General features: G+C 39.2%; 2 protein-coding genes across 2 annotated transcripts; one reads left to right on the top strand and one right to left on the bottom strand.

Moving 5' to 3' along the window:
* Window positions 1-96: 96 nt before the first annotated feature.
* klf9 (Kruppel-like factor 9) lies at window positions 97-5,101 on the top strand. The gene is made up of 2 exons (XM_037778126.1): window positions 97-937; window positions 2,957-5,101. The coding sequence occupies exons 1-2, from the start codon at window positions 520-522 to the stop codon at window positions 3,235-3,237; spliced, it is 699 nt and encodes a 232-aa protein (XP_037634054.1). The 5' UTR covers window positions 97-519; the 3' UTR covers window positions 3,238-5,101.
* An 833-nt stretch (window positions 5,102-5,934) lies between these two features.
* fam219ab (family with sequence similarity 219 member Ab) lies at window positions 5,935-15,313 on the bottom strand. Its single transcript, XM_037778128.1, has 6 exons — window positions 15,024-15,313; window positions 13,322-13,421; window positions 11,432-11,537; window positions 9,555-9,635; window positions 9,410-9,464; window positions 5,935-7,139 (listed from the first exon to the last, which is right to left on the bottom strand). Exons 1-6 carry the CDS (start codon window positions 15,099-15,101, stop codon window positions 6,981-6,983), a joined length of 579 nt encoding a protein of 192 aa, XP_037634056.1. The 5' UTR covers window positions 15,102-15,313; the 3' UTR covers window positions 5,935-6,980.
* Window positions 15,314-20,769: the final 5,456 nt, after the last annotated feature.

Genomic DNA, 20,769 nt, shown 5'->3' with positions numbered 1-20,769 from the left:
ACAATTCCAAAAAACGAGTCATGTTTCCTCTCAGCCAATCACAGCGCCGTTCTGTGATGACACCGTGGGATTCCGCGAAATTGTTTCTTGGAGTTGAGAGAAGAAGTGCAGTTCTCAGTAGAAATAGGACAAGTTGACGCATGTGTTGTGAGAGGGAGCGCACACAGACAGGCAGGAATAAACGCAGACGCTATAGCTCATCACTATTGATCATTTATATATATATATATATATAAAAAAGGATATAGCCTGAGAAGGAGAGAGGAAGAAGAGATTCAAGCTGCTATCTTTCCTGTAGGGGTGTTTATTCATCCGCCCTGCAAAAAACCTCAACAAGAAAAGCGCAGTCTTTGTGCGTAATAGTCACATTGGAGACGACACGTGTGGATGCTTAACCACATGTATCCTTTGATGACTGCGGTGTGATACTTTGTATCCACATTGTCGGATTCTTTTTGACTATATAGCTACATTACATTCTTTTTTTTCTTCTCTCCATCCGGACTATCTGCTGTAGTGATGTCAGAGGTTGGTGTCTCTGCAGACTGTGACCCCAGCCGACCACCACCATGCACAGAGGACATGTTGAAAGAGAACCAGGAGAACAGGACTTTACTGATGGTGGCAATGATTTTGTTGGACTTGAACAACCCTAATAACGCTATGATCAGCCCCGGAGACAGCAGAAGACAGCAGCAGCAGCAGGAGGAGGAGGAGAAGGTGGTGGAGCAGCAGCAGAGGGGGAGTTGCCGGTTGAATGCCGGAGACAACCGGGGCTCTGCTGCACCCAAACAGTCCCGGAGCAAGAAGACGACGGCGGCGAGACAGGCGAGGACACAGGAGTCTCCCGAGAAGAGACACTGCTGTCCTTTTACTGGCTGTGGGAAGATGTACGGAAAGTCGTCCCACCTCAAAGCCCACCTGAGGGTGCACACCGGTAAGAGGCTCGATCATCTGCTGTGGAGGCTGACGCTGACACAACGTGGGCCAAAGTGGGCTCGATTCTGTTGACGACAGCGAAACCGCTCTGCGTCACTTCTTCTGCTATCTTTTTTATTTATTTATTTATTTATTATTATTTTTTATTTTATTTGTTATTTATTTATTTATTTCAGACGCATGTTGACATCACTGTTAAAAAAAACTCTATTTCTATGAAGCCAAGATTGCAGGAATAGATGACAATGTAGAATTACTGTAAGAGAAAAATATAATGATGTCATTATAAAGTAGACTTGTATAGGCTTATAGCTTATGTTGTAGCCTTATCAGCCTAATGTGTCATGAGGAGAGGGAGTGTAAGACAACATGTTCCTGCAAATGGATAACACATTATAGGAAAAGGTGTTCCTATGAACTACATGAACTAGCCCCATGTTGGTGGGGGGGGGGGGGGGGGGGTGTGTGACTGACCGGCCCATAGCAGGCCAGAGAGGCTGGCTCACAGAGGAGAGGAGGAGGAGGGTTAGAGGCTCGTGCGTGGTGTCACTCATGCAGATTGCGATTTGGGAACACCGCGTGCCGCACGCCCATATCTGTGAAAGCACACTAGATTTGTTCAGGTGTGACAAATCATCCTGGACCACAATGTCACATGATGTTTTTTTCCAAAAAAATCAAAATCATCATCACTGTTATGAATGTGTTTTTAATGTGTGTTTATAGCCTATGCATTATTACAAGTGTTGTAATAATAATAGGCGAATAACAGCTAAATATGTCGACATCTTGGCTTCTGATTCACATGCAGGTCACTGCGACACTGTTGCCTCCTCATGTTCTTGTCCGCATATAACCTCCCTGCACCACTATTTCCTCATACGTCACCCTCTTCCTCCACTCCCCCCTCTCAGGTCGGGTTGTAAACAAGGGCAGACATGTGGTTCAATGGAGCACATGTTGGAGGAGGAGGAGGAGAAGAAGGGGGCAGCCATAGTTGTTTTCTTTTTTCTTTTCTTTTTTTCACGAGGCTCTTATCATGACTCATTTCTGAATCAATATGTTCTGTTATTGTTCCTGGAAAACCTTGTTTATTCAGGACTTCCCAAAAATTGAGAAACAATTTTTTTTGGGTGAAATTGCCCTCTGTACTTTGTCCTCCTCCTCCTCCTCATCTCACTTGATTTATTATGTATAAGTGTCTGTGGTTTTTTAATTTATTGCAATGATTAAGAATCAAAATGATGTTTTGTTTTTTTTAATAGAAATGAGAATTAGGATTTGTTTAGAGAAGAGGTTTTCAAAGTTGGAGGCTTTTTCCAAGCTTTGTCTGAGTAGAAGCACACAGTCTCTGACTTTGACAACCCCTGGTTTTAGTGTAAAGGCTATAGACCCCAGACTCTTTTTTTATCAGCTCGAAAACCATACCCAACGTTTTGTTTTACCACCTTGATACTTTTGAACTGATGACATGATTCACATTTATCATTCTGACTTTCAGAAAAAAAGATGCATTACTTCTGACCCTGCTGTGAAAACATGGTTAAAATACAATGGATTAACATTTGAAGAAAATGAATTATTGATTTTGCAATGAATTACTTTTTACACACCCAGCAGTGGGGTCTGTGGGTCCCCAAACAATGAGGGGAAAAAAAGCCAATACCAGCAAACCACAGGGGTTAAAGAGGACCTATTATGCTTATTTTTAGGTGCATACGTGTATTTTGGGTTTCTACTAGAACATGTTTACATGCATTAATGTTCAAAAAATGCTTTACTTTTCTCATACCGGCTGTGCCGAAGCACCTCTTTTCACCCTCTGTCTGAAACACTCTGTTTGAGCTTTCGGCGTGGACTTTGTGCTTCGTAACTTTTCAGACCTTTTACATGCACAAAAACCTATACAACACACTAAAGGAAAGGGAAAAAGCACAGAAGCATAACAGATCCCCTTTAAGGTTGGAAATAAATGCAGGCAAAGGTAGTAATCCAAAACGTGTGTGTGTGTCCTCAGGTGAGCGTCCCTTCGAGTGTACCTGGCCAGACTGTGGCAAGAAGTTCTCCAGATCAGACGAGCTGACGCGTCACTACCGCACACACACAGGCGAGAAGCGCTTCAACTGTCCAATGTGTGACAAGTGCTTCATCAGGAGCGACCACCTGACCAAACATGCCCGGCGACATGCAGGCTTCCATCCCAGCATGCTTCAGGGCTCCAGTGCGGCCAAGAGACGCCGCTGCTCCGTGTCCGTGTCCTCATCTGACTCTGGAGACCAAAGCCCTGTTGGAGTGTGAGACACACCCACATTACTGTATACAGTATATATATCACAGAAAGGTACATGCAGTAGACATAAACACACAGGTTGTGTGCACCTTTACACAAATCCTGTCCGATCAATCAAATTCAACCAGCCAGACCACTATTTAAAAAGGTTTTCTATGCATGTAGCGTTGTGCAACAGCAAAACAGAAACATACTGTATGTTTGAACCTGACTGTAATCAAACTAGAACTACACCCCTATTATTCCCTGAGGGGATTGGTATTTATTAAGGGTTATTTAGGGTTTGTCACACAGGTTCTAGTTGCTTTGCTATTTGTAATTATATTACTTTGTGTTGTGTGAGGTTTTTTTTTTTTTCCTGGAAGAATCTGCAATCCAAGAGGCATTCATGTACATATTTAGTTGTCATTAACACTACATGCGTTCACTTTGCAACACAGACTTAATTTGCAGGTGAAGACAACAAGAGAACAAATCATTACTGAGATATTCTTAGTGGGTTAAGAAGTTTTGGGAATAGTTTTTTAGTAAATATTATATACACTCATATACTTGTACAATTACTCTCCAGTCCAGGACAAGGCGAATGTACAGTATAGCAATTTATCATGTAAATAGATTAACAGATTAACTTTCAGATGGATGATATACTCAGTATACTGTAGTTAAGTGTTATTAGAGAGTAAAAAGACAAAGCTATACTAGAATTACAGAGCTTGGGTATTTAAATGCATATATTTGGCTATGGACTTAGTAAATGAGGTATACTGTGAGCTTGTAGGTATAGTGTGTTCGCACAGTTTGCTTCCTATGTTGAAACATAAATGGTATCACATCGTGATAAATAATTGACAATAACAAATAAGCAAACCTCGGGGGGGAAATTCATTATAACAGTTGCTCTTTCAGGCTTGAATTATGTCCATAGTGCAGGGGTAAAAACACAACAGGGTAAAGCCTTTAAAAGGTTACTTTTTCACTTGCAGCTGACAGACTATTCAATGTCAAAGACCATAATTATTCATGTTTAGTTAAAAGTTTGTAAACTGTAAACAAGGAGGTCTGTGCCTTTTTGAAGGGTTTTGTAGCAGAGATGAATTTCTACATTTTCAACCTTCGGAAATAATCTACTACCTGAATGAACATCTTCAGATTCTTTATGTTGATATTCAAAATACTTTGAATATCAACGACCGTCTCTTATGCCAACAGTGCCAGTTGCTATACACTGAAACTAACTTTTGTTTACTCTGTGTCTGGACTGCATTTTATCAGGGAATAATGTGATGCATGGTCATTTCAAACATCATTACACCCCCTGGTGGTGACATGGAAGCACAACAATTCTCACAACAGAAAGTCATAAAACCTTTTTTATTTTCTGTTGTAGCATTTTGAAGCAGGCTCTGTTGCTTAGTTTGATTGTGAATCAATGAATTCCATGTAGCATGATTGTATTCATTTGTTTGGTACAATGTATTTTTTTATTTGTCTGGTAATCTTTTATAATATCACTAATGGGGTGAGAGGTCTTATCCGTCCACTACAGGAACTAGAAACATTCTTGATGTCATTAGTTTTCTTTTTATACTTGCCACATAATGCATTAAAACATCCAATAAAATAAGATGGAGTTAAGCTAATAGAACACAAACTACATACATTTGTAAAGTGAAATGTTGTTTTTCTTTTCTGGCATTATGACAACTGTGATTAGATGTCGGTGCCTTTCAGGTTGAATCTCTTATTTCTGATGCTACTGTACTGTAATCAGGGACTGTCAACGCAGGCCCCATGTTATCGCAATATACATAGCTGTGTAATGATTACTGCTCAAAAGTTTTAACATTAAAATTATTTTTTCTTTCTAAATATTTGCTCATTATTTCTGTCCCACATCACACACACGGTTCTTCACACCTTTTATAAATGAAAAAGGTGCTCTTCTTTACTGCTGATGAAATAGTGTAAAGAAGGTGTAACAACTAAAACAGTAAGGTAGAACAGGGAGTGCTCCATTAGCTTCGTGTTTATTTATTGTTTTCATACACCGCACATAACAATAACATTGTTAAATACTGTAATGGAAGTGTTTACATTACAAGAAAATCATTTAAAAAAAAAAAGGAAAACCAAAGAAAAACAATTACACCCGTGTCTATTTAAAAAAAAAAGAAAGAAGCATAACTTCATAGACAGCAAATGCTCTTGAAATAAACTAAATGATCAACATGGCAATAAATACACACGTATTTTAAATTTCTCTGTACTTAAGGCATACTCTAATTGCAAATTATCAACTGATTTAAGGGAGGGAGAGAGTCAAATGAAGGGTATTAGTGCTCCTAGTCAATGATCCTCAAGGTTGCAATTACAAAACGATTTCCAACCCATTAGTCAAAAGAGACAAAAAGATGCCATCTCACTCTTTTCGTTGGCATTATATGTCTGTATGCATGCATATGCGCGCGTGTGTGTGTGTGTGTGAGAAAGACGAGAAAGGGTAAATCTTTCTGCTGTATGAACCTGTGTGTTCGCCACTTGATGATCTGTGGTGTGAAAACAGAAATGTGAAGGAAGGAGTGTCCAGAGATTGAGAAAAGATATAGTGGGGGCACAGAAAATCTATCTAAAGACCCCCCCTCCCTCTCTACCTAAAGGTCCCTTTGGCCATGATAATATATAAATCATGTGATCACGTGTTAGAGGGTTATTGTAATGATATGTAATCTTCCCTTTTGACACAGTTCATTTCAGATAAGACACTGTCACTGCTATGCAGGAAAGAGTACACAGATATGGGCCCCAAAAAAATAATACTAATAAAAAATGTGCAAATTCAAAACAATACAAGTCAAGCTAGTGTCACAACAGTAGCATGTGATTGCACAATAGAAATAGGGCAACAAAATCAAATGTGCAACAAGCTACTTCCTTATTATTTTCCATTTAATTATTCAGTCCAGTGCTCTTCATGCAATTTTGTTCCTCAGCCATTCATGTTCATACATTCATCCCTAAAACTCTGTACCGGAACATCTCAAGCCAGTAGGGCAAAGAACGCAAAAGTGTCGAGGGTGGTGTGAATGAGTGCAACGACCTGGCCTGTGCTACATTACAACCCTGTACAGTACAATGAATACGGTACCAGATCTATTTAAGGGATACCAAGACCGCAGTCCACGCTTCTAAAAATATCCCCACGTCAACACATAAAATCATACTTATCCTTCAAGTTTAAAAAAGTAAGCATTTAAATAAAAACTACCAAATAATAAAAAAACCTAGAAAAATGCAACCAGGAATTCAGAAAGGTAAGCAGAACAGTTGAGTCAGCAGTTATGATGGTTCTTATTCTTCAGGGAAATGTAATTCACTTTATAGCATCAATTGACCTTCTGTTTTCTGTCCACTAATATCGGCGTGTTACGTCATGTTCACCAGGAGAGGGGTTTCTCAAACACAAGTGCACGTCCTACCATAGGAGGAAACCACTACTTTTACTCATATTTTAAATACATATTAAATATTTTCAAATGTGTTCCTTCTCCTACATGTTAAACCAAATACTCTATACATTAATTTGATTATTTCTCATTGTCATTATCATCATAGCACTTAACTGTCATTACAATACTCTACCAATGCTTCACTGTCACCACTGTGGCGGCGAAGTAAACTCACAGCAGATGAAGATTGGGGGTTATATTGTGTGGAAAGGGGTTAGGGGCAAAAGGTCAGAGAGGTGGGGTTACTGTATTTGACAGGTGGTGGAGGAGGTTGCCTGGCAGCACATGCAGGTGGGGTTGACTGATTTGGGCGGGATCAGATCCAGGTCCTCGTCGTCCGGGATCTCGTCTAGGCGGTAACCATCTTTCAGCAGCTGTATGTTCAGATCCTGATTGATTTGCTGGAGAAGGGGAGGACAGACAGAGGAGGTTGATGGGTTTGAGCAGCGTTTCAGTACCGGGCTACAGAGCATCATTTGCTACTGGGCCACTCCCTGTTACTCCCACAATAACACTGATTTCAAAAGTAGATCATCAGTATATGAATCAATCCATCATTAGCTACTCTACCTGCATGTAGTGTGTAGAGTTCTTCTGCAAGATCTGAACCCGATAAGTCCAGACATTTTGTTGCATGAAGATTTGGGCTTGGTTCGGGTTTGCTCATTTTCAAATTTCAAATGAAATTTATTAAGAAATTTCTCTGTGAATGATTGTCTGCTTCCATGTCTGCGATATGCTGTAAGTAGATACACAATGCCCACTAATTTTTTTAATTAGCCTGGCGAGCTAACTAGCAGTCAGTTATAAAAAAGTTATTTTTTATGAAACGGTCACTATATCCTGACAGTAGTGCACGAGACAGGAAATCTGAAAAATATCATGTGCCTCTGTGTCCTCCAGTGTCCTCTGGAGCTCCAGACAGCATCTGCAGGACTTCACAATAGGAACACTCACTCTCTGAAATGACCTGTGATTGGCCAAAGTCTCCTGTCACGGGCTAGATTTTTTAAAGCCTGATAACAGAGCCATGAGGAGGTGCAGAAGTCTATTTCTCTCACAGCACTTGAATTACAATATGCTGAAAGGTTATTATGGAATTTTTTCCCAATGATGCCAAAAATATACTGCCTACTGCCACTTTAATAATACAAATTTGGGTTTCAGTTCAAATTCGGATCTCAGCCGGGTTTAATCAAGTTGGTTCTCAGTTTTAAGTCTGAACTCTAGTAGTGTGTTCCAGCTACTGTTATAACCGGGTGGCAGCGTCCGGTTCTAAAAAGTGAAGCCAAAGCGTGAGTGCCTTAAACTTGCATCCTTTCTAAGTCCAATTGTATAGAAGTCTATGAGAAAATGGCGTTGTCCGGTCTTGGAGTTGTCCGTGTTTTCGTCATAGAACTTTAACCCTTTCACAGTGTGTTTTTCAGGTCACTAAAGTTAATTATAACCTTTTTGGTCGACAAAAAATGTCTTATTCAGCGTTCGGTTGTACTTAGCTCCACCCTCTTGTGTCACTTCTGGTTGCAAAAAAACAAGACAGAGATGACCAAAAACCAGGATGGTGACAGCCAAAATGCTGAACTTCAAAACCGTGGTCCACAAACCAAGGGATGATGTCACGGTGGCGGTAAAAAACGGTAAAACATTTTTCCCTTCCAACACCTCTAAAACGCGCTAATTGACCCATTATATCTTGTTTTGCTTAATCCATAAAAACAGAGGAGTATTAATTCAACGTTTTACGGGGGGTTTCCTCTGACTTAATCAGATTTAGACAATTTACAAATCTCAAGTGTTTTCGAGCTTGTGACGTAAGCTGGAGAAAATTAAATTTACAGTGGTAACCATGGCAAACTGAATTAGGGCACTTTCACAGATGGTGGTAGGGATCATTACATGGAGCTTTGATGACTACTGTCCTGCTGTGAATTTTATTTTAGCAACTACGCCTTTGTTTGCATGCAAAGCAGAAGCAAAGTCTTCATTCAAAATCCCAGCATTTACCTTTTTATGTATTAACTGTCTAGTCTACTGTAGATAACCTGTACTGTACTGCATAAACAACCACAATTCCATACTTTGTTAGCTACAGTACAATCATACTGTTGCCACGATGTATTGCTTGCTCACAACTTGCTGTTGTTAGCTAATACTAAGAAAGAGGAGAAAATGGCTAAACCAAGTTACAACATTGACTTAAGATCTGAACACTTGTGGGCTTGTTCATATAACAATATATCCACAAGCCTTGATTTGTCAAACAGAAAATGGATGTAGAGGGTTGGAACGAGGATTCCTCTGGGGAATAAATATAATGAGGTGTCTGTGATTTGCACTTAAATTGGCAGCAGCGTTGAAAACAGGATTTACAGGAGCAGACACCCGGAGAGGACATTTCATTTGTCTCCCGCTTTGTGTCTCATGCACATTTGTGTGCAGGTGTGTCTGCAATGTAATGATGCGCTCGTAGCGAGAGCACACACGCCTACAGAATTAACATGGATGAGCAGGATGGATATAAATGGGTTTGCTTTGAGACACGCTTATAAATGCCTGCCTCTTGGCCTCTTGACAATCATAGGAAAATGGAGGGAGGAAGGAGAGGGAGGGAGTGAATGAGAGAGTAAATGTGAGGCAAAGAAGCAGATGTCTGCTCTATCACGCATCTCACCTCCGCAGAGGAGTATCCCGACGATGAGTATCTAGACATGTCAAAATCGTCATCACTGAAACAAACAAAAAAACACAAGTTAGCTTGTCATTTCTGTGTTTATGTGGCAAAAAGTGTATTAATGTGTTTGTGTGTGTGTGTTCACCTGTCTGTGTCTAGGGCCACCAAGGGCTTCTCATCTGGGCTCTGGTCTAAAGAGGAATAGCCTTTATTGGGCACTACCAACCTGCAGGGAGGGAACAGAGAGAGAGGACAGAGGAGAAATGATCAGAGGAGCAGAAAACGGGTGTAACAGAATATGACAGGAAAAGGTGGAGGAGGGAAAATAGATTCACAAACAGGAAGAGGTGAGTAAGACTGACGGAGACGCTGAAAGAAAAGCCTGGAGGCGACATCACAGCTGAACTACAGTAACAGCAGAAGCTTGAAAGAGGTCTAATTTGTAGCTCGTACATCTTACAAACCCTAAATCAATAAAACTATGCTCTTGCCAGCCCCACTGACAGACAGAGATAATGGAGAATAAAATCATCTTGTCAAGCATGAAAACACGTTTCTGATTTTACACACATAATCTACCACATACAGTACACTGTGATGTACACTGAATAGAAGTAGTGGACAATTTATTGGGGATTACTGTATGTGTGTGAAGCAAATGCTGGATTTAAAATAGACTTGATTTTAATTTGTATAGTTTCGTGGCTTGTTTATGTTGCTCCTCAAAATACATCATTACTTACTCAACAGTATTTGTACACTTACATCTAGTCAGTGCTTAAAGTGGGCCGGTTTTCACCGGTACTTCTACATTTGATTCTTTGGCGTACCGTGACTTTTTCTTGTGCACCGGCACTTCTCTCAAGCTGCCGGTACTCTCTTCTGCCATATCAGGTTCTCTGGGAGATTCATCTGGTGATTCAAAATGCCGCAGCGCCAGCATTTTTGCACCGCGCTTCATAAGCCGTAAGAACAAAAAAACGATGTGTAGAGCAACAGGACTAGTGGACGCACGGCACAAGGGAGGGTGGGTGAGAACAAGGGTGCTGTAATTTATTGGTACGATGGCCATGTCCTTATTGTAAAATAATTAGTGAACTGTTTTTGTCTTTTTCTTTTATTTGTGAACAAACAGAATTAATGTAACATTATTTAAAAGTTTTCTGAATCTGCTCTTTTGATTTAAAGAATATGGTTTTACAGGACAAACCTTTCCAGAAGAATTAAATGTTCAGACGAGGGCTGTGATAAATAATAAAATAACCATTTACCTAGTAAAAATAATGGTCCAAATGATGCAAAAATGCAGTTTCAAGTCAAAAACCTTCACATTTTCTTGGGGGAGGACCCTCAAATACAATATCTCCTAGTACCTTTTATTCACTGTAGATATTCAGAATGGATCTCTTTATTCTTCTGCATAATATGTAGGAGCATCCTGACTAACACTGCTCCTACAACCTGAATGATACCCTACTATAGGCTACAAATAACACAGGAAAGCACTTTAACTACGGTATTCCCACTATGGGTTAATATAGCCTACAAACACACCACCTTAACCCTATAATGTGTCAGCTGAAATATTATAGACCTACTATAAAAGATGCATAGCCCAAGTATAATAATTTAGCAATAAAATCATAGCTGATTATGACTGACACAGTATAACATGCTTTAACAAACAATGAATAAATAAGAATAAATTGCAAGAGATTGCCGATACACACGCCAACACGTGAATAAGGGGAGTACTGTCACTTGTTTTTTTTCCACCTGAAGCACTGCATCTAGTACAGACTTGGACAACAACTTCAGTTTGACATTATTTTAGTAAATCTGCCTGTATGTGGTCTGCTGTTGGTAGTTAATCAATATAGTCCAATAGCACACCAGAATAAGGGCTTAAATTGAGTTTATCACTAAAACAAAAGACATTTTAATGACTGTAATCGCTCAGAGAGACACCAGCCACCACCTCCTTTTCTATACTATACCGAGACTGCAGCGCTCACTTCTTACCGTGTTCTGGCCATGACGTTGTTCTTCTTGGGCTGCTGGTTGACTGGACTACCTACAGCGTTGCCGTTCTTCAATGAGCCCTTCCTAGCCAGCTCTCTCTGTTTCTCTGCACAAGAAACACACACGCACCCACCAGGTTAGCTTCAAATGATACACAAACTGCACAATAAAAGTGATGGAGTTAGTTTGAGCTAATGTCAGTGTCATCTATTTGTAGACTTACAAAACACCTTCAATGAAATGTTGCAATCTACTTATTATAAGAGTCCTAAATAAACCAGGGAACTTTTGTGATTTGCTGATGTAAAGCATGGCATAGGATGGATCTGGAAGTCTACTCAGGTTGTCAAATTTACTTGACAAACAGGGCCCCAGATTTGACATGAATAAATCAGTGGAATTCAAACACACAGTCATCGGTAAGTGTGATGACCAGGCAGGGGAATTGACTGAGAAATGTCTTCTTTCCGAACATGATGACAAACTATAGGCTTTGCAGCACAGTACAAGATGTGACATCAGGGCAGATCAGTTTCTGTTTTAGGGAGGGATTTTCTTCAGTGGTCAGCTGAACAGGAAGTCACTGCTGTTGGGGCTGAGGGAGTTGTTTAATTAACATAATACAATACAATACAAAATCCACAAAGCATGAGACAATACATTCAGAAACAGCAGGCTGTCGCCTCCCCTTTCTCTCTTTTTTGAGTCTCGTCACTGATCAGATGACAAATAACTAAACTAATGATATTAGTCTACTCTGAGGGCGCTGAACTAAAGTAGAATAAACCAGTGACCGTACAAAATGTTGTTTTTAATTCATATTGTGCCACCAATTAATGGCATTACACTTTTAATCCAGAAAACAGTTTTAAAAAGGCCATCAAATGTAGACGAGAGCCTTTTCCAGCTCAAGGTCACTACGGCAAAGTGGCTTGTTAAACAGGCATGTGTGATGAAAGGAATATGCTCAGATTGTATTTTATAGACAGGAAATTTGATAACGGTGTTTACGTGTTGTAAAAAGGCTGAACAACTAATGAAATTAAGCAGAATAATATGAAATGCAATTGTAGCCATCATTGTGGGCTCACTTTCATCATACAGGGTTGATGTAGAATGAAATTAACTACAGCGGCTGACGTATAACGTGGACGCCAGAGTTACATTTTAAATAAGACCTTTTTCGTGCATTTATGTCACTGCATAGTTTACTCCTTCTGAATATTCTTGGTTCTTCAAGGCTTTGGCTAGGGATGTGTTACAGTAGGAGTAAAAAAAGAAAGAGGCGCTGCTGCTCACCACTGGACTCTGTCCAAGGTGCTGAAATGAGCCTTTAAGGACTGTGGCTTTTATAAACACTAGACACTCAAATTTCCAAACATTAAACAGGCCAAACAATAAAATGGATTAAAGCTGGAACAACTAGTCTTTTATTAATTGATTAGTCAACTGTGAGAATCGATTCATTGTTTAAGTTACTTTTCAAGCAAAAATGCCAAACCTTTGCTAGTTCCAGCTTATAAAATGTGAAGATTTTGAGGGGCAATTTGAGGGCATAACCGTGAGCTCTGGGAACTTGGTGACAGGTGTTTTCCATATATAGATATCCTAAAATGGATAAATATGCTACTTTTTACCAAGAGTCTAGCAGCATAACAAGGATGATTAAAACACAACATATCACCACATCCTTCGTTTGCTTTTGAAGGTTCTCTGAAAATTGATCCTCACTGTTCAGATACCATCATTCTAGGTAACAAAATGCTGCAACACAGTCTATTTATTGTCTAGAGATGATGCCACATCAGCACATAACACTAGGTTTCTCTTTCCAGGACTTTAGTTGATTACAGGATATGATGGCCTACAAATACTGTAGCTCTCACTCACCTATTTTCATCTGAAGGGGCGAGGGCTTGTAGTTGATAGTGACAGGTTCCCCCTCTCTGTGGTCCGAGTCCGCCTCTGAGGCCGTGGACGAGGCTGGGTCCTGGAGAGACAAACGGGAGGACGGCAAGATGAGCAGAAATGTGCATTACTGAGGCATTAATGAATAATTAATGTCTTTTTGTCATGCATAATACACCCTACTATGCCCAGACAATGTGAATAAAACCGTTCATAAATAGATAAAACGAGTGAGAAGGAGTCCCCATCTATCTAATGAATGTATAAAGCGTTATACCGATAGCTTATTCTATTTAGACTCATTTCCTTGTAGTTTTATATCTGGTATATTCTTTTGTACTTTGCACTACTAACTTTTTTACTGCCTTTTTACTAACATGTTTTGCGCTACGGAACTGTGATGCTGGACACTTGAATTTCCCTCGGGATCAATAAAGTTACTATCTAGTATCTATCTATCTACTGTACTTCTCGAGACCTGGATAAAGTATTCCTTTATAATCAAACTAGATTTTGTCATAGCTACCTCCAACTGATAATGTAGAGATTGAAATGCTGACTTAAAATAGCTATTACACTAACTCATTTGAACACATTTGAAGTGAATGCTAAATATTGAGTTAAAGTGATTTGTTCAGGTTGACCCTTTGGAGGACTCCTGGAAGTCCCTTTATTATCCAAGCTTGGGAAACATTTCCAAAAAAAAAAAAAAAAAATACTAATCACATCTTATATCTACAGAACAAAAGTAAGGACCCCTCAGTGACCCCCACATGATGCACAGGGGATGGATGAATGAATGCAGGTATAGGGGACGGCTGGAGACAGAAAAGTCAGACTACTTTTGAATGCAATTGCTATTCCTAAACTGCATTTGGTATTATGCATCTGTTGTCTTTTTTAACATGCTCCACTGTATAATTGTTGTAACTTTGTAATGGTGTGCCATCTTGGCCAGGTCTCCCTCGAAAAAAGATATTTTAATCTCAAGGGACCTCCTGGTTAAATAAATAAATAAAAAATACTTTGGGTCTATAGTCTGGCTCTCTAGCAGCCCCGGCCGTGGTGGGCAGAAGAGGCCGCCAGAAGAGGCCGCCCTGCAGGCTGCAGTAACCCAGAGCCCCGCTGCGGGCCACGGAGCGCACCGCCAAATCATTTACACTGATTTGTTTTATTAAAAGACACATGCAAGCACATATTTGCGATTAAAGGACAGCGCACTAATCACACCAAGACGACACAAGTGGCGTTTGGTGGGAGCAACTTGCTGCATGGATGCTGATGCTGAGGATGTAGCAGCAGCAGCAGCAGCAGCATTAGGAGGATGGGATGCTTGTTTTCGCCACCAGACATGACGGATGCTGCTCACTACGCAGCAGACCACCGGACGCTGCTTGCATTACACACATAGAAACTAGAAAATGAGCAAATCAATTATTCCCTGACACGTTTACACTCATTTTAAAATGTTACTGTAGCAAAAAAAAAAACAACTTGCCATTTGGCTAAATGGTATAGCCAATATTACGCATGGCAAGGTGATGGATGTGATGGATCCCAGAGCGCATAACATTATGAATGGAAGGCCTCAAACATCCTGGAATAACAACGACGTTAAACTAGAAAACAAAAGGTAAAACATGGATTATCTCTAATAGATAACAAGCCTACAAATGTGACTTACCAGCGGCTGCATCTCAGCCTGCATCTCCGCCTCCTGCACGGCGCTCGGCACTTGAAATCTGTCTATTTCTTCCATCATGTTGGCAGCGCGCCTCTCTCTCTCCTCCCGTCTCCCCGGTAATGAAGTGCTGATTTCGGCTCGTTGAGACGCGTTTTATCGCTGAGATTTGGGTGCGAGTGATCTCAGATTTGTAACAATCTCTGTAGTTCTCCGGTGTCGAGCTTCATCCCAGCAGGCAGTAGGCTATGTCGACGGTGGTGTGACCAGTTTGGGTGACGGTGACTCCACCACCAACTTCCGGGTAGGGTATCCCAAGCTAGGGTCCGGGGACCCAGAAAGGGGCCTTTTTATTACAGTTTTTCTCAATTGTTTACACACAAATACTGGTACTTGACACACAATGACCACAACATGTAACTCATGCACCAACCCCCTGAACCAATTCTGCTAAACTACAAGCACAATTCCTGCTTTACACTCAAATTGCAGTTCTAAAACACACATTTTTCAAAACACTACACACAATTCTCTGCATTTGGCACAATTTTCATGAAGAAAATCTCGTTTTCAAAAGGAACACACTGTTATTCAAAATTCTAAAGTCAATTGCCCTACTATGCACACTGACTCATCACATGGGCAAACACCTGTCACACAGTGTTACAATTAGCAATCAGTTGATGCTTTTCATGGCTGGATTCGACATGCTAAGCGATATTTCCCCCACTGCTTGGCCAGGGAAAACATTGCTTGTGATGTGGATGAGGTGCTGTGGCCAGACCGAAACAGAAGAGAGGATGCAGCATAGTTTTTTTTTCATTTTTTTTACTGTAACTGTATACAGTAAATTCTTCTGTTGTTTTGTATGTAGACCACTGTATGTGCAACTTTGTGTTGGTTGGGATGTACACTGTGTACATTGTTTTTGTGGGGAAAATAAAATATATTTGTTACCGTGTATTTGTGTGTTCTGAGTATAAAAACAATATTCTAAAATATTTTACAACACACTTATGTATGTACTGTCTGTAGTAAGTGTAACACCGAACAAAAAAAAGACCTGAGTCATTATGATGAATAGAGAAGAAGTGTTTTCCATTCATCATAGTGTTTTACATTGAGCACATCAGTGTTCAACTGGTTCTTATAAATGTCTATTCATATGATGGTGTGTGTGTGTCATTTGAAAACAAAATACCATTTTGAGAAGAAATAACATTGTTTTGAATGTAAAGTTTCATTTTGCAGGAGAATTGAGGGGTTTTGCCCATTGTGTGTGTGTTTTTGGATTTGTGTGTAGAGTTCTGAGAGTATGAGGCATGCTTTCAGAAAATGTGTGTAAACAATCGAGAAAAACTGTAAAGAGGTCCCCCAGCAAAGTGAGGAATAAGACAGTAATTGAAAGTAGCCTAACCCAGTACATTTACAGTTTTTCTCGATTGTTTACACACATTTTCTGAAAGCATGCCTCATACTCTCAGAACTCTACACACAAATCAAAACACACACACACAATGGGCAAAACCCCTCAATTCTCCTGCAAAATGAAACTTTACACTCAAAACAATGTTATTTCTTCTCAAAATGGTATTTTGTTTTCAAATGACACACACAAACCATCATATGAATAGACATTTATAAGAACCAGTTGAACACTGATGTGCTCAATGTAAAACACTATGATGAATGGAAAACACTTCTTCTCCATTCATCATGATGACTTAGGCCTTTTTTTTGTTCAGTGTTACACTTACTACAGACAGTACATACATAAGTGTGTTGTAAAATATTTTAGAATATTGTTTTTATACTCAGAACACACAAATACACGGTAACAAATATATTTTATTTTCCCCACAAAAACAATGTACACAGTGTACATCCCAACCAACACAAAGTTGCACATACAGTGGTCTACATACAAAACAACAGAAGAATTTACTGTATACAGTTACAGTAAAAAAAAATGAAAAAAAAAACTATGCTGCATCCTCTCTTCTGTTTCAGTCTGGCCACAGCACCTCATCCACATCACAAGCAATGTTTGCCCTGGCCAAGCAGCGGGGGAAATATCGCTTAGCATGTCAAATCCAGCCATGAAAAGCATCAACTGATTGCTAATTGTAACACTGTGTGACAGGTGTTTGCCCATGTGACGAGTCAGTGTGCATAGTAGGGCAATTGACTTTATAATTTTGAATGACAGTGTGTTCCTTGTGAAAACGAGATTTTCTTCATGAAAATTGTGCCAAATGCAGAGAATTGTGTGCAGTGTTTTGAAAAAAGTGTGTTTTAGAACTGCAATTTGAGTGTAAAGCAGGAATTGTGCTTGTAGTTTAGCAGAATTGGTTCAGGGGGTTGGTGCATGAGTTACATGTTGTGGTCATTGTGTGTCAAGTACCAGTATTTGTGTGTAAACAATTGAGAAAAACTGTAATTGAACACAGTGATGCTGATCAGAGAGTATGAATCTGAATTATGATTATCAGCTGAAGAAACACCTCACTGATATTCATTATTAACATTATACAGGACAACCTGACATGTATTGATCAGAGTCAAACTGTTACAACTAAATATATCATTAAAGTTGAACACAGACTGAGCTGTCTCACCTTAAACAAGCTGATCACTTTAAACATGGAATATCTTTGATTTAGCCTACATATGAATTGAATGATGAACTGCTGTGGTCTTATCTTGTATGTTTTTTGTTTCTTTTTCTTTTATTGCTATGGACCCTCTTGTGTGTCTGAAATAAGTTTGAATTAATGATCAACATTTGCCCCACTTTTACCAGCTGCATCATCACAATGATGTTTACACATTAGTTCATCAATAATTATAATTCAATATTATTATTCTGAAATGGACCATTCTGCATAATGAGTACTTTTATTTTTGGTAAAGTAATAATCTGGAAGATTTTCATTTAAATAAATGTCTGTTAAGTCAGTGGTTCCCAAACCTTTTCAAAGACCACAGACCCCCAATTGATAAGATTTTGTTACAGAATCCCCCATCATTTTTGCTGTTAGATGTTTTATTACAGAAAATGTTTGAAACCCAAGATCAAAATAGTCATACATTCTGTCATTGTGTTACTTATGGATGGAATTATAGTGTTAATACATTTTCCCCTTTTTGCTGGGGTCTTCCTGGAACCCCCTCAAGGACCCCTGGGGATCCCCTGACCCCACTTTGAAAACCACTGTGTTAAGTCATTATCTATCGCTGAATGAGGTAACAGAATAGTGACTGAGTCTATGGCCCACTGATGAGAGCCTTTGGATTTGCAGTATTACTAACTGGCTGTCTGTGACGACATTCCCTGGAAAAATCACAAGAGGTGATCTCTGGGAAGTAAGATCCAAAAGACCAGCAATTACCGCTTATCGCCATAGGTGCCGCTAAAGAGAACGAACAGAGATCTTTGAGATTGTAACTAAGTATATATTGATGCTAACACTTGTACTTTTACTTGAGTAAAATTTTGAGAGCATGACTGTTAATTGAAAGATCCATACCCTGTGGTATTGCTACTTTTACTTTAGTAAAAGGTCTTCTTTCACCACTGGTAATAGATTAAGATCACTGTAATTTGAATATATGATGAGAGGGAATCACTATAATATGGTATGACTATGTATGTGAGGCAACTTTTTGTTTCTCCTATTGTTTTTTTTATTTCTCTTTTGCACCTCTGGGAGTAACAGATAATTCTCAAATTAAAATTAAGTGAATAAATGAAGTCAGAGGATTAACCATCTCTGTTTTTATATCCTCAAAAACAAAATAAATCTTCTTTAAAATGAGTCTCTGTTCTGGCAGTTTTGTCAGAAAATGCTTTAAACTCCAGTTGAAACCTTGCGGACCAGCGAACACACAAGACATTTCTTTATTACAAAAATACTAGAAAGATCAGAAGCAGACCGCTTAACAACCCATCATTCGGAAAGTCAATTAACAATTGTCTTCATTCAGGAATTTTAATTAAGACGGAATAAATTACTCAATCAAACGAACAGCTTGGAATCAATTAATTATAGCGACAGAAAGGAGTTGGACAGGGACAAAACATATGTCTAACGAAAAACAGCAGGAACTGATGTGAAACCTGTCGTGTGTGTGTGATGATAGTGAATATAAAAGTCAAATTATCATCCAGTGTCTTGTAACCTGGATTTATTTTAAATTACAGTATATTATTGAGGTTGAATAGCTTTGGTTTCCTACGGAACAATTAGGATCACCCATAGTCATGACTTTCATCTATCCCAGTCACCATTCAAGGAACTGCAGTACAGTCATGACAGCTTTCTGCCTCATCACTCAGCAGCCTGATTGCTATGAACAATAGCAAATGAGGACATTTACTCAAGCAAATGTTGTACAATTAAGTAAAATTTCTCGGTACCTATACTTTACACAAATCAGTAGGTGCAAAAAATACCCCAACAACATGCATAAGCAGGGCAACATTTGATTATTCTCTTTTAAATGAAAATGTTACCAGATCTGGAACTAATATCACTAAAAGAAAATCCAAATGAATGAATTTGCAGTACCTTCTAGATTACTAATGTTAGACATTCAACCCTCTGAGCTGCTGCACATGTAAAACTCTGGCATTGGTATACCACACAGCAAGGTGACCACCATTTTCCTTAATTCCTTCTAATTATGTGTTAGTTTATCCTACAACAATAAGTCATACTCCAACTGTTTTTTAGTAAATGTATCAAGACAACCCACCGAGCAATTTGATGGTGAAAATATGTTTAATAGACATATATTATGCGTCTGTTTGTCTGCAGATGTTTAGTTTAGATTAAGGTTATTCAAGATTGAAATGTGAGACTTAACACTTGTTTCAACTTTTTTTTTTTTTTTTTATAAATCCAATGTTGAACAACCGTGAACACGTGCATTACACAAACAAACAGAACTGAGCATACATCTTTTCCAGGCCTTCGACTAACAAGAACAAGTAATGTTAGAATTCAGACTTGAAAATCAATTTAGTTGATGGCAATTTTAAAATCCCCCCCTCCTTAAAAAGACGTGTGGGAAAAGTTTTTGATGGACTGGATAGTCATTTAACTATATCTGTGGTAACTATGGGGTCAAGACAGCTGGGCAGATGTGTGTCATCAGGTGTAAACGATGAAGGGTTGCAAAAAAGATCCTCTGAGGTATGCTGGATGAGAGGGATGTGATATTATCATACGTGTATGATAGCGTAGAATAGTATATACGATAGATGATAGACGAGTAACACTGTATATATAAAGGGAAGGTACTTGAACTTACAGTCCTTCGGTAGCCCACATGACCGGTTCTGGCTGGGTCCTGCTTGAAATGGCCAGACATGTAGATTTTCTCTTTTCTCTTGGATGTCCTCAAAACATGTTGCATCGGTAATGAAAAAAAAGAAAAACGTTTACCTGTAAAAAGTTAGAATTAATAGTAAAGTTAAAGCTTCCCTTCACACTGTGTATGATGCAAAATGTCAAGGAGATGACGCGTTTTGCTGTCTTTGAGGACATGCAGTCAGCTAAACTTTAGGATACCGAACAAAGACACAATGTGGCACACACAGTTGTGACATTTATGTCTTTCTAAAATATGTTGTACTTCTTGCATCTTATCATTTATATATAACTTTACTACTTTATATCTACTACTTTATATCTTATCTGGTATGACTGAGTACATGGCTGTATCTTTAAATCCCCTCTTATTG

Source organism: Sebastes umbrosus, chromosome 8 (assembly GCF_015220745.1).
Source record: "Sebastes umbrosus isolate fSebUmb1 chromosome 8, fSebUmb1.pri, whole genome shotgun sequence".
Classification (NCBI taxonomy): domain Eukaryota; kingdom Metazoa; phylum Chordata; class Actinopteri; order Perciformes; family Sebastidae; genus Sebastes; species Sebastes umbrosus.
The sequence above is the reverse complement of the archived record's forward strand: the minus strand, read 5'-3'. Positions and strand labels throughout refer to the sequence as shown.

What these genes read in the sequence shown, in the direction of transcription:
- klf9 (XM_037778126.1), top strand. Translation starts at nt 520, where the DNA reads ATGTCAGAGGTTGGTGTCTCTGCAGACTGTGACCCCAGCCGACCACCA. An exon ending in CCACCTGAGGGTGCACACCG is followed by an intron (nt 938 to 2,956) that starts GTAAGAGGCTCG and finishes GTGTGTCCTCAG; the next exon opens with GTGAGCGTCCCTTCGAGTGT.
- fam219ab (XM_037778128.1), bottom strand. Translation starts at nt 15,101, where the DNA reads ATGATGGAAGAAATAGACAGATTTCAAGTGCCGAGCGCCGTGCAGGAG. An exon ending in GCCCCTTCAGATGAAAATAG is followed by an intron (nt 11,538 to 13,321) that starts GTGAGTGAGAGC and finishes TTTCTTGTGCAG; the next exon opens with AGAAACAGAGAGAGCTGGCT. An exon ending in CGGGATACTCCTCTGCGGAG is followed by an intron (nt 7,140 to 9,409) that starts GTGAGATGCGTG and finishes CCCCTTCTCCAG; the next exon opens with CAAATCAATCAGGATCTGAA.